This window comes from Dasypus novemcinctus, chromosome 7 (genome assembly GCF_030445035.2).
Source record: "Dasypus novemcinctus isolate mDasNov1 chromosome 7, mDasNov1.1.hap2, whole genome shotgun sequence".
NCBI classification, from domain to species: Eukaryota; Metazoa; Chordata; class Mammalia; order Cingulata; family Dasypodidae; genus Dasypus; species Dasypus novemcinctus.
This window is the reverse complement of record NC_080679.1, coordinates 73,816,533-73,830,825: the sequence shown is the minus strand read 5'-3', so window position 1 is coordinate 73,830,825 and position 14,293 is coordinate 73,816,533. Positions and strand designations below refer to the sequence as shown.

The 14,293-nt window shown below is 36.4% G+C and overlaps 1 protein-coding gene across 3 annotated transcripts in view; it reads left to right on the top strand.

Annotated features, from left to right (window-relative positions):
• SCRN3 (secernin 3) overlaps positions 1-14,293 on the top strand; it is a 57,117-nt gene that overhangs the window by 187 nt on the left and 42,637 nt on the right. For 2 of the 3 annotated variants that reach the window (XM_004476802.5, XM_058300629.2), the window contains exons 2-5: positions 1,809-1,975; positions 3,961-4,142; positions 4,709-4,908; positions 8,200-8,412. In XM_004476802.5, the coding sequence (XP_004476859.1) occupies positions 1,817-1,975; positions 3,961-4,142; positions 4,709-4,908; positions 8,200-8,412 (754 nt within the window). In that variant the 5' untranslated portion in view covers positions 1,809-1,816. Of the gene's footprint in view, positions 1-1,808; positions 1,976-3,960; positions 4,143-4,708; positions 4,909-8,199; positions 8,413-9,032; positions 10,547-14,293 lie in introns of those variants that run through there. The other variant, XM_058300631.2, reaches the window with a different exon arrangement.

Here is a 14,293-nt window from a genome sequence, read left to right as displayed (position 1 = left end):
GGAAAACCCCGGCAGTGGCTCGGGTCACAGCGGGGCGGGACGCAGGTTGGGCGTCCCTGGGTGGGGTGAAGGCTGCGTGGTGCGTGGCGGCTTGTCTACAAGAGGTTCTTGAAGTTCGAGCCCATAACTGTTTATGAAGTCTTGAGTTACATTAACATTTCTGACAGGTTTTCTCATCTGTGTTATGGCGATGGTACCTCACGGGCCTTAACAGTTGTATGTTTGTGAGGATCAAAAGATATGATGTTTTTGAAAGCCCGTGTGAACTATAAAGCATTATTGATAGAATGTCAGCTACACAAGAGCGGATGTCTGTTTTGTTTTCAGCTACACGGTGCCTGGTATATGAAAGATAGTCAATAAATACTTGTTATATGTTGAGTACGCGCTAGGAGTTAGTAAAGGCTCTTTCAGAATTTTCCCTCAGTGGGCTAGGTGCCTTTCTATTACGCGGTAAGTTTCCTTAGCTTCCTCTACCTCAGTTAGTTCAGGTCACTCAGAGCTTCTTGATGGCCCTTGAAATTCTAGCGTGTAGAGGGGCGTAGCTGCTACTCCTGTAGGAGAACCACCAACCAAGTCTTGCCAAATAATAATAATAGCTTACATTTGAGTATTTGTGTACCATGCACTATACAGAACTCTTTACACATTTTTATTTAATTTTCATAACAGTCCCATTAGATAGTATCTTTTATTTTACCAGTGAGGCAAGAGAGAAAGAAAACGATTAAATACATTGCCGAAGGTTATGCAGTAGTGTAATTAACTTTGCAACACAAATAGAATGAGATCCAGGTCATGAAGATCGAAATACACAGAAGAGAACCGAAACAATGGTGACCTCTCTCTTTCCATCATTGAGGAAAAATCCTTAGGAGCTTCATTCAGGCTGAAGTTCGATCTGTCTTGTCATTTTGTTTTCTTTTTAGTTAAACATTTACTAGATTTAAATAAAAAAAAAATAATTATTAGTATGTACATGTGTAGAGAAAGCCATTCTAAGGTTTAGGCATTATAAAATAATGGAAAGAAGAGAAATCTGTAAAACAGTGTGTCCAAACAAAATTAATAAAGGTATGGGACACTTAGGTGTCCCACAAAATGTGAGGAATTGAAAATTTCTAAATTATAAATTAAGACATAAAACCTGGATATTAAATTCTACAATCAAGGTTTACAAACTATGTATGTAAACTGCCTAGAATTATCAAGAGTTTGGAATTTTATTGAAATCTTTTTATATTTACCTACATCAGTAAGCCTATTTCAAAATTGAGTCTTACCAGTATTAGAATCTGTGTGTATTTGTCCCCAGTTTAAAGAGACCTCTTTGTCCTTTGAGGAAATATTAGATATATAAGATTTTTTCCATAAGTTCCAGCTTTGAGACTACAAATGTTAATAGGATATACTCCCAGCCTTCAATGAGTCACTGTCCAGAAAAGGGTCAAATACAAGTACTAATAGAGTATGGTCTTTACAACAGTAGAGTTAGACCAGGGAGTTCCAAATGTGAAATAGTGAAAGGAGATTCAGGGAAGGCTTCAGGAGAGAAAGGTCTTAAGGATGAATTTAATCTGTAGACTAGGAGAAGAAGGGACTTCTCATTGCCATTTTCTTATTGATTATTGCAGTACAAGATTGATTCCTAAGCCATTTTCTTACTGATTTTGTTAAAACTTTTATGAACTTCTTTATTAGATTTGGCAGTGTAAACTATCCCTTGGTCATCAAGTAAAACTGTTTATTTTATGTACTTAAAAGTCTTTTTCTCTTTTTATTTTGAAACTGCTATATGATTTTTTTAGTATAAAACATGGAACCTTGTTCCTGTGACACTTTTGTGGCGTTACCTCCAGCAACAGTTGAAAACAGGATTATTTTTGGAAAAAATTCAGATAGACCCTGTGATGAAGTACAAGAGGTAGTTTATTTTCCTGCTGCAGTTCATGATAACTTGGGAGAGCCTCTTAAGGTAAGGGAAATACATGTTTTGTTAGCAACAGGTTTCTTTAAAAATATCATAAACAGTTTATATCGTAATCTTAGTATTTGGCACAGACTATAGCAGTTAAAATTTTAAGAAATTAAATGTGAAAAAATTTGAATTAGAAAGAGACTATTAGTCTCATTTCTGTGGTTTATGGGAAATTTGAAATAACAAAACTAATAATTGTTAATTCTTTGATCAGGTATTTGAATTCTTCCAATGTACAAGCATGCTAGAGATAGGGCAATGGATTTAAAGGCTGCAGTCATAACTAGAACTATGTCCTCCATAAGATTAGAGTCTAGTAGAAGAATATGATGTGTATGCAACTAACCCCATTACAAAGTAGAATGTTTTAGGTACTAAATTTAAGTAAAAGCAATCTGTGAGAGTAGAGAAGGACCAATTAGTTGATTCTTAGGCAGGGGTTCTTAACAAGGGATCAATGATCTTGAATTAAAAAAAAAAAAACATTCTTGTGGGGACATGTTGGTGATATGTTTATTAAATAATATACAGTATGGTGTGGACTTACTCATGGGTCTGTGGTTTTCATCTGACTGGCAAAGGGGTCAATGGAACAAAAAAGGTTAAGAACCTCTGGTCTAGGAAGGCTTCATAAGGAGGTAGTATTTCAGGTGGTGTTTGATGGACAAACAATTCTGATTGGCCTAAAATAGAAAAAGACTCTGGGAAAAACATTAGTTTTATGACACATCAAAAAGTTTTATTAAGCCCAGTGATGATATTGTCAAAATGCATTTTATGTGGTTTTGGTAATTTACATATTAATTAAAGAAACCTTAAAAAAAAAAAATTTTAATTTAGAAAACATTTAACATTTTTGTTTGTTTTGGTACCAGGGCTGGGGATTCAACCCCTGACCTCATGTGTGGGAAGTTGGCTCAACCACTGAGCCACATCAGCTCCCCTGAGTTGGTTTTTCCATTTGTTTGCTTGTTGTTTGTGTTTTTGTTTTTTACGAGTCACCAGGGAAGGAACCCAGGATCTCCCATGTGGGAAGTAGGACCTCACTCGCTTTAGCCATATCTGCTCCCCAGTCTCATATATGTTTTCATGAAAAAAGTTATATACTGTTTGGATTTTATTTTATTCCTAGTCTAAATATTAAAATATAGTAATGTTTTCTGTATACTGTCTTTTTTTTTTCTTGTGCTGAGACTATTTATTCACCTAGGATTCCATTTCTACTTCATCTCATCATATTTAAATCCTTCATACCTAGTAAGGCAGTAGTTCTAATTCCTTTCACTCCAGTGGACATACCTGATGGACACCTACATGTGGCATGGGGTCCTATGACAATACCTTTTTTTATTTAAGTGCTACTATATATGTAATTCTATCTCTAGCCAAGAAACACTAGATGTTGAGGTTGAGAAATTTTTTCCTAAGCTTCAGCTCACATATATCTTCCTTCACAAAGCGAAGATTTTAAAAGCTAGAAGCTATCACTCTCTGGCGCTCTCATAGCATCTTTTTTTTTTAAAATTTATTTATTTCCCTCTCCTTCCCTCCCATTGTCTGCTCTCTCTGTCTGTTCGCTATGGTTTCTGCGTCTGCATTGTCAGGCATCATAGCATCTTATATACACTTTTCTTCATGGCCCTCATACTTTATATTTTGTTGTATCTTAATGCAGAAGTCTTAGTTTTATGAAAGCAAAATCTGTATTTGACTCATATTTGTAATATTTGATTCACATTTTGACAAGTGTGTCTCTTAGAGTGCTTAATAATAGGAGATACTCAGCAAATGTTTGAATGAATGCTTTAGGGTCAATTCTGAATATGTATTGCAAGTAATGCCTTTATTACTAAATTTTCCATATAGTTATATTTCATTTTTCTCTTGGGTTATGGTTTCTGATTTATGTTTTAAATTCTGGAGTTTGATTACTTTTTTGTGTTTGGGTTGTTGCTATGGCTTTTTTTTTTTTTTTTTAACAGTGTACTTATATAGAAATTGATCAAGTTCCTGAAACATATGCTATTGTCCTTAGTCGCCCAGCTTGGTTGTGGGGGGCAGAAATGGGAGCCAATGAGCATGGAGTTTGTATTGGGAATGAAGCTGTATGGGGAAGAGAAGACGTTTGTGATGAGGAGGCACTCCTGGGCATGGACCTTGTCAGGTTATTTTTCTGTTATATTTTGTACCGTAGACTTGTCTAAATTTTGGTATATCTTTTACATGTTTTATTTTCCTATTTTTCCTTTTTTTTTGGACTTTAACACTTTATAGTTTTTATCTAAAATGTTCCAGAGTACAAACTTGCAATTTCAAGACTCTCAAATGTCATTAATTGGGAGAGGGAAGGGGTTAGAAATTGTGATTCATTGAAAGTACCTAATGTTCTTTATCATTCATTATTTTAACTAATTCTTCCAGTAACCTTGTGGGATATGTATTATACTTAATTTACAGATGAGATATTTTAGGTCCAGAGATAAAATAACTTGCCAGTAAATTCCCAAGTTTTAATTTGAACATAGGTCCATTTGACTCTAAAAATTTGGTTTTTTATGATTCCATACTATACCATCTTCAGAAGGAAAAGTTTACAAGTTAGATTTCTATTTATTCTTTTGAAAGACATTTTACCTTCAATGTAAACACAAAATCTTATGAGCATGAAATTATTTTAGAAAAATTATTTGCATTTATTTTAATCTGAAAACATGGATATTTTTATTTTAGGCTTGGCCTTGAAAGAGCTAATACTGCTGAAAAAGCCCTCGATGTCATTATTTATTTATTAGAAAAATATGGCCAGGGTGGAAATTGTTCAGAGGGTAGGATGGTATTTAGCTATCACAACAGTTTCCTGATAGCTGATAGGAATGAAGCATGGATTCTGGAGACTGCAGGGAAGTACTGGGCAGCAGAGAAAGTACAAGGTATGGACTTTGCATGATTTCATTTGTTTTGCAATTAATAAAGTACTCTCCTGCAGACAATGCATTTAATTGTCCTTCAAGATTTGTAATCCAGTACAATAAAGGATTCAGGTGCAGGGTAAATGAAATAGTTTGAAAATGCATAGAGGGAAAGAGTGCTATAAAGAACTTTCTTGAAAAAGAGAAAAAAATTTCTGGGAGTACGATTTTCATATAACCTGTATATACTTTCTATGCTACAGGACTTGTCTGTTTTATAGCATATTTTCACTTTTTAATAACGCCTTAGGATTTATTCCCATTTCACTTTAGGCTGAACTCCATAAGTTTATTCTGTATAGTTAGTTAGGTAAGGAAAGGGTAGTGGGGTTGGGGATGATTATCTGTGGGTTGGTGGTTGGAGATGATATGGCGATACAGTAACTTTTTACTGTATATAAATTAAAACATACAATTTTGTATCATTAAATAGAACAACACAATATTAGCATGTTTTGCTTTTTTGTTTCATGATTTCTTTGTAATTATATATTCCTCATTTTTTGTGAGGAAATTTGGAGCTATAAATTAACTTATTCAAGGTGAGTTGAGTGAAAGACTTGGAATTTAAATCTTTTAATCCCTGACTCTCAGTCTAATATTCTTTCCAATAGGGCACAGCTTTGTCTTCAAACATAATCACATGCTGCTATTATGCTTACTTCCTAGATCTTTTAGTTTTATGAAAAAGATAAGCTATACATGTGAAAATAGTAAGGGTGCTTAAATGATACAGACACATAGATGCTGCACACATTAGAGAAAGGAAATGTTACTATGAGCTGCAGGAGCTTAGAAAGGCTTTGTAGAGGTGGCCTTGAGCTTTGGAGGATTTGAGTGTTATTTTTTAAAAATATGTCATTGCCAGTTTTTTTGAAGGGCATTTTGTTTTTAATTTTGCATCTGTTTTTTTGAAATTGAACTTAGACTCCTTTTTTTATTGTGATAATTGACCTGGTTGTACCATTGAACACTTTCCATTTTATTAAGTGAGCTACACGTGTGAGAGAAATGAATTAATGTATTCTGTTGGAAAAGTCCCATCTGGCCATCTGTAATTAACATGTTCATTGGATCTGATTATACAATTGTAGATTAACTTTGCCAGCTGGTTCCTCTTCCTATTATTAAACGATCCCAAGAACCAAATTATTAAACTATAAGGAATGATCTGTTAGATCAGGGGTTCTTAACCTTTTTGTTGCCAGTCATGTGAAATGAATACTACTATAATTTATTTATTGAATTTATTCATAAGTAAAGGAAATGCTAGATTTCAGTTGGAGATCAGAGAAAACAAAGATAAGAGGTTGATATTTTTCAGTTCAAGCTCACAGACCCCCTAAAATCTTTCTGTGGACCCCTATTTAAGAACTCCTATATTAGATGGAAAATTCTTCTTCTCTCTCTTTGATTCCATCATGGCTCAAGTCTGGTTTTTATAGTGAGAATTATCCCAAATATGTCTTCATTAAAGTGATTTATTATTTTTTTTTAAAGATTTATTTATTTATCTCCCCTTCCTCCCCCACCCTGGTTGTCTGTTCTCTGTGTCTATTTGCTGCGTCGTCTTTGTCTGCTTCTGTTGTTGTCAGCGGCACGGGAATCTCTGTTTCTTTTTGTTGCGTCATCTTGTGTCAGGTCTCCCTGTGTGCGGCGCCATTCCTGGGCAGGCTGCACTTTCTTTCACGCTGGACGACTCTCCTTACGGGGCGCACTCCTTGAGCGTGGGGCTCCCCTACGCGGGGGACACCCCTGCGTGTCATGGCACTCCTTGCACGCATCAGCACTGCGCATGGGCCAGCTCCACACTGGTCAAGGAGGCCCAGGGTTTGAACCGTGGGCCTCCCATGTGGTAGACCAATGCCCTAACCACTGGGCCAAGTCCGCCGCCCATTAAAGTGATTTAATTGCTTTTACTTGGCAGACTGTCATTCTAAATGTTTTAAAATGTCATTCATCAATTTTATTTAATATAGTCCATTTCTATTATCATTTTTCTTTAGAACAGGATTTTATTGTTTCTTTTATTTACATTTTAGTTGGAAATTTTGTTTTTAAGCAGTGCCAAAATATTTTGGAAGCTTCATATTTCTGTTCTGAACTTATTCATAATTTTTTTTTAAAAGTAAGTTTTACAAAAGACTTATATCTAGGACTATATAAAGAACTCTCTAAACTCAAAAGTAAAAAAAAATGCAATCCAATTAGAAAATGGGCAAAGGACATGAAGAAGCATTTCATCTAAAGGGAAATACAGATGGCAAATAATATGCTCAACCTCATTAGCCATTAAGGAAATGCAGATTAAAACCACAATGAGATATCACATCTACCTATTAGAATGGCTAAAATAAAAAATTGTGACAACACCAAATGCTGGCAAGAATGTGGAGACTAGATCACTCATATATATTGCTGGTAAGAGTGTACAGTCACTCTGGAAAACAGTTTGGCAGTTTTTTTTAAAAAGAAAAAAGTTGCATATTTAAATATGCAACTACCATTCAACTCAGAAATTACACTCCTGTGCATTTATTTCAGAGAAATAAAAACTTACATTCACAGAAAATCCTGTACTCACATGTTTATAGATGCTTTTTCTGTAATAGCCCAAAACTAGAAACAGCCTAGATGTCCTTCGACTTGTGAATGGTTAAACAAACTGTGGTACGTCCATACCTTGGCATACCACTCAGCAATAAAAATGAATAAACTATTGAACAATCTGGATGAAATTCCAGAAAATTATACTAAGTGAAAAAAAACAATTCCAGGAATTATAAACTATATGAGTCCATTCATATAACATTCTTGAAATGACAGTTATAAAAATGGAGCACAGATTAGTGGTTGTCTGGGCTTAAGGAGGGGGTGGGATTCAAAGGAAATGGTTGTGGCTATAAAAAGGCATTCTGAGGGATCCTTGTAGTAAAGGAAATATTCTGTACATTGGCTATTATTACCAAATCCTTGTGATAATCTGTAATTTTGCAAGATGTTAGTACTGGGAGAAACTGGGTAAAGGATACCCTTGATATCTCTATATTCTTATAATTGTGAATTGACTATTACCTCAAAATAAGTTTAATTTTAAAAAACACGTCTTTTTAAAATAGGTAAAACATACATATGACACAATATTTAGAAGTCTATATTTACGTTTAAATGGTGATTTAAGAATTATAACATACATACTTTATATTAAATATGACTTTTCTTCTCCCTTCCCCATTTTTTCTTTGAAAATAGAGAGAGTTCGTAATATTTCTAATCAGCTTTCTATAACAACCAAGATTGATCGGGAACACCCAGCCATGAGAAACTATGCTAAGCAGAAAGGTTGGTGGGATGGTAAAAAGGAGTTTGATTTTGCTGCAACATACTCTTATCTTGACACAGCCAAGATGATGACTTCTTCAGGCAGATACTGTGAGGGCTACAAGCTTCTGGATAAACACAAAGGTAATTTTATTATTTAAATAATATTGGAATGAAAAATTACATTTTGTATAGATATATGAGAATGAAATAATCTATTTTGAGGAGTTATACTTAATAAAGACATAATTTTATTAAAACTGAAAACTTTTGATATTATAAGCTATATTTTGAGGTGAGTGAAGTGTTATGCAATTGTGAAAGAGTAATGATTCTTTTTGAGGACAGGTTTATGTTCTCAATCTTCAGTCCCTTTTCTCAGTTATTAATATTTTTTAAAGCCAGATAGGTATTATTTTTCTTCTCATAGTTCACTGGAACATGAAAGACAGACAAGCTTTTACTATTGCTGCTGCTTTTATTTATTTTTTGATATTTTATTGATTTTTATTATAAAAGTTATTTGTAGAATTTCTGGTCAAAAAGACAAACTGAGCCAGATATAAGAATTCCTGCTTTCCACTTTGAAACCCTAAAATATTGAATAAAATAAACACCGTTTTATTCTTATAAAGCTTGATTAAATGAATCTTTTTTTTTTTAAGATTTATTTATTAATTTATTTCTCTCCCCTTCCCTTCCACCCCGGTTGTCTGTTCTCTGTGTCTATTTGCTGTGTCTTCTTTGTCCGCTTCTCTTGTCAGCGACATGGGAATCTGCGTCTCTCTTTGTTGCATCATCATGTTGTGTCAGCTCTCCATGTGGGCGGCACCATTCCTGGGCAGGCTGCACTATTTTCCACGCTGGGCGGCTCTCCTTACGGGGCACACTCCTTGCGTGTGGGGCTCCCCCACGGGGGGGGCACCCCTGCATGGGAGGGCACTCCTTGCGCACATCAGCACTGCGCATGGGCCAGCTCCACACGGGTCAAGGAGGCCCGGGGTTTGAACCGCGGACCTCCCATGTGGTAGACGGACGCCCTAACCACTGGGCCAAGTCCACTGCCCTAAATGCATCTTTAATCTTTATTTAATCAGATTAAATTAATCTTGATTTAGTCAGATTAAAAAAAAGAGGACTCAAAGTCTTTGGAAGATTTGAAGTGTTTCCTCCCCACACATCTTCTCTGTTCCATGGATGCATTCTGGACCAGATATAAACCTTAGAGGGATATAAGCTTTAAAGCCTTTGAGGGTATAAGTCTTAACATCCGTAAGTGTTATTGTCTAGGTCAAAGACTCATTTGGGGAGCAGATATTAGACTGTTCACCAAGGCTACAAGTCTGAAAAATGCTATTCTGCTTCCTGCCTAGAGTCCTAACCTGGAATTGATTCCAGGCCATGGGTCAACACAGTCTCTTGTGAGAGACTGAACTTTGAACCATGTGTATCTTGTGGATTCAACTGGGGCTATTTGTACTATGCTGAGAAACACTGGTCTGGAACAAGATCCCAGGATACCTATATCTCTATGCTCTATCTGAATATTTAGCATGATGAATATTTAGATTTTATCCAAATGGGAAATCTGCTGTAATGAGTCTACATGTGATTGCTGTTGGAAAGGATGTAGTTTTTACTAGTACTATAAATTGTTCTATTATGTCTTCAAGTTCACTGATCTTTTCTTCAGCATTTCTTAATCTGTTGTTAATCTCATCTAGTGATATTTTCATTTCAGATATTATATTTTTCATCCCTAAAAGCTTCATTTGGTTCTTTTGTATATCTTTCATCTCTCTCCTCATTACTTTGATTTTTTTTTTTTTACATCCTTGAGCATTTTCAGCATATTTATAATAGCTGTTTTGGCAACGATGAAACTAATTTCATTATCTCTCTAATTTCTGGGTCTTTTTAAGTTGACTTACACTTTCTTCTAGTTTTGGATCATATTTTCCTGCTTATCCACATATTTAGCAATTCTTGGGTAGGTGGTAGGCATTGTAAAATTTATGTTGCTGAGTATTGAATTTTATTTCTTTAAAGAGTGTTAAACTTTGTTCTGGCAGTTAGTTTACTTATGGATCAATTTCATTCTTTTAAGTCTTGTTTTAAAGTTTTGTTTGGGGTAGCTCTAGCATAGCCTTTACTCTACGGCTAGTTTAGCCCCACTGCTAAGGGATATAATCCTTCCAGGATTTCCCCCAAAGCCCTTTGTATATTAAATGAAGTCTGTCTACTCTGGCTGTAGGAACTCAAAACGTTCCCAACCCTGTATTAGTTTTGTGAATATTTAAGTTTATAGCTCTAGGTAATTGTTCTTTCTTAAAAATTTCCTTTTTACGTGGTCTTGTGGAGTTTCCCCTATGGTTATGCACATTGATATTCAGCCAAAAGCTCAGAGAACTGCTATGCAGGTTTCTAAAACTTCACTGTGTAGTCCCCTCTTCTCTGGCACTCTGCCCTACAATTTCTAGCCACTCTGACCTCTGTCTCCTCAACTTAGAGTTATCTTTAAGCTATTCTCAGGAAACAGAACTGAGAGGAGATATCTGTAAATATTATATATTTTTTTTCTCTCCCCTTCCCCCCCGCACCAGTTGTCTGTTCTCTGTGTCTTTTTGCTGTGTCTTCTTTGTCCGCTTCTGTTGTCGTCAGCAGCACGGAAATCTGTGTTTCTTTTCGTTGCGTCATCTTGTTGTGTCAGCTCTCCGTGTGGGCGGCACCATTCCTGGGCAGGCTGCACTTTCTTTTGTGCTGGACGGCTCTCCTTACGGGGTGCACTTCTTGCGCATGGGGCTCCCCTACGCGGGGGACACCCCTGCGTGGCAGGGCACTCCTTGCGCGCATCAGCACTGCACATGGGCCAGCTCCACACGGGTCAGGGAGGCCCAGGGTTTGAACCGGGGACCTCCCATGTGGTAGACGGAAGCCCTAACCACTGGGCCAAGTTTGCCGCCTATTATGATATTTTTATAGGAATTATCTCACATGACTGTAGGGATGCTCAAGTTCAAATTCCATAGGGAATATGACTTGAGTGGGGAACTCTGATGAAGATTTTCGATGATTTCCCCAGGAGAGAAACTGGTTAGTTGAAGGTAGAGATGGGAATTCTCTCTTCTGACCACTGAAATTATTACTACTTCTTTTACAGCCTTAAACTGATTTCTCTCATTGTTGAAGGCTATGCCCTCTGTTGACTGTACATGTAATCAGCCATAGCTGCACTCAACTAATGATATAAATTCACAAAATGTTCTCACAGTGACAATTAGGTCAGTGCTTACTTGACCGAACAACTGTTGGACACCAACACTAAGTAGACACGTGAACTTAAGCATCACAGGTTATGTCTGGGGTCCCCACTCTCTCTGCTTTGTGGTGTGAAAATTAGTTTCAACAAAAAGCCAAGGTGATGGTAGGGCTTGAGTCATTTGTTTCCTTTTTCTTAGGGATTACAGTCCTATACTTCCTGCTGTCCAGTTTCCCCAAACAGCTTAATATATATTGTCTAGTTTTCTGTTTGTTTACTTTAGAAGGATAATTCTTGATCCTATTGCACCATCACTGTTGGAAGCAGATGTGCTGTTTACATTAAATGAGCATTTGTTGCTGTATAGATGAAAAATCCATTTCTTATCCAATAAGGTCAATTGTACACACAAGCACAATACTATAACTTCATTGAATGTTAAATAAGTAGATAATTGGTACTTTACAAGCTTTTTATTATACAGAAATTCTTAGTAGGTGTTTATATAGGTTTTAAGAGTGTTGTAGTGATATTGGAGAAATTGAGTTTTTTTGTGGACTAGGAATACATTACTATTATTCCCATTAAAAATTATGGACTGTAGTCTCTTGCCATCCAACTTTTGTTTTCACAAAAGTTTAGATTCAGTTAATGAGGGATGTGTATATTTGAGTAATCAATCCATATGGAGGCTTTTATCACCCATGGACTGCCAGGAGTCATGCAGAAGATAATTCCCTTTGAAGGTGATTTCACAGAAAATATTACAAGCACACAAGCAAAAAAAAAAAAAAGCACACAAGCAAATTCAGTGCTGAAATAGAAGTGATTCATAGCTCCAACAAATGTAGGAAATTCATTTCCAAGGGAAAGTTACAGCTAACTGAAAGGTGTTTAAAATAGTATGGTTTAAATATTCAAGGGTATTTGGTGATATTTAAAAAAAAATTTTTTTTAAATTTATCGCCCCCCGCCCCCGTTCCCCCTATTGTCTGTTCTCTCTGTCCATTTGCTGTGTGTTCTTCTGTGTTTGCTTATATTCTCATTAGGTGACTCCAGGAACTGATCCTGGGACCTTCTGGAGTGGGAGAAAGGTGATTACTTCCTTGCACCACCTCAGCTCCCTGTCCTGCTATGTCTTCTCATTTTCTCTCTTCTGTGTCTCTTGTTGCATCATCATCCTGCGCCAGCTCTCAGCCTCAGCTGCCACTCCTGCACAGGGTGGCTTTCCTTCACTGGGCGGCGTTCCTGTACAGGGGGGCACTCCTGTGCGCAGTGGCCTTCCAGCGTGGGCCATGTAGGCCAGCTTGCCCTCACCAGGAGGCCCTGGGTATCAAACCCTGTTTCTCCTATATGGTAGACGGGAGCCCAGTTGGTTGAGCCATGTTCATTTCCAGGTATTTGGTGATATTAAGGAATTTTTATTTCAAAACTTAGAAACAATAATTGTATTTTAGTTATGTTTATAAAAGTTAATTTTTATACTGAAATATTATGGTTGAAATAATATGACTGAGGTTTACTTTAAAATAACTTTGGGGGAGGAATTTGATTATTGTTGAAGCAGTGACAGGGGTTTGTTAAACATTTTTTCTAAGTTTTTATATATTTGAAGTTCTCTTTAACAAAGTTAAAAATAAAAAGTTTGAAGATATAAAGGAAGTGATGAAAGTCATAAAGCAAGAGTAGGAGATTATGAAGAAAGAACAAATGAATTTGGAAATTCTAGACTCAGTAGAATTTCTAAAAATGAAAAATACAGTCACTGAAACAAGTAACAAGTGTTCACAGTCAAGCATTTGAAAAATAAATAAAAAGGAAAAATATGCATAATTCTAGTGCTCAGGACTCACTTAACATTTAATATTTTTAACTATAGAAATAAAATGTGTCATTGCTAGCATAGTCTTTATAGTCATTTCTACATATTCATACACTTATTTTTAAAAAAAATAGGTCAATATTGTATAATGCTCTGTTTTAATTCTCTTTTTAACTTAGTGTTATATTGGAAACATCATTTTACATCTTTTGTAATTCAGTTTGAAATGTTTCCTAATTTCCCCATGTGACTTCTTCTCTGTCCCATGGATTATTTAGAACTGTGTTTTTTTTTTTTTTAAAGATTTATTTTTATTTATTTAATTCCCCTCCCCTCCCCCGGTTGTCTGTTTTCTGTGTCTTTTTGCTGCGTCTTGTTTCTTTGTCCGCTTCTGTTGTCGTCAGCGGCACGGGAAGTGTGGGCGGCGCCATTCCTGGGCAGGCTGCTCCCTCCTTCGCGCTGGGCGGCTCTCCTTATGGGTGCACTCCTTGCGCGTGGGGCTCCCCTACGCGGGGGACACCCCTGTGTGGCAGGGCACTCCTTGCGCGCATCAGCACTGCGCATGGGCCAGCTCCACACGGGTCAAGGAGGCCCGGGGCTTGAACCGCGGACCTCCCATGTGGTAGACGGACGCCCTAACCACTGGGCCAAAGTCCGTTTCCCAGAACTGTGTTGTTAATTTCCAAATACTTGGAGGATTTCCTAGATTCCTTATTGTTACTGATTTCTAATTTGATTGCACTGAATTCAGAGATCATATCCTGTATAATTCAACATTTTAAAATTTACTGAGGCTTATTTTATGAACTAGCATATGGTCTGTTGTAGCAGTTTAATATGTTATGAATTCCAAAAATAGATATTGGATTATGTTTGTAATCTGGTCTGTACCTTGGCATGATTACTTATGATTAGGGCTTTGACTGGACCATGTCATTAAATAA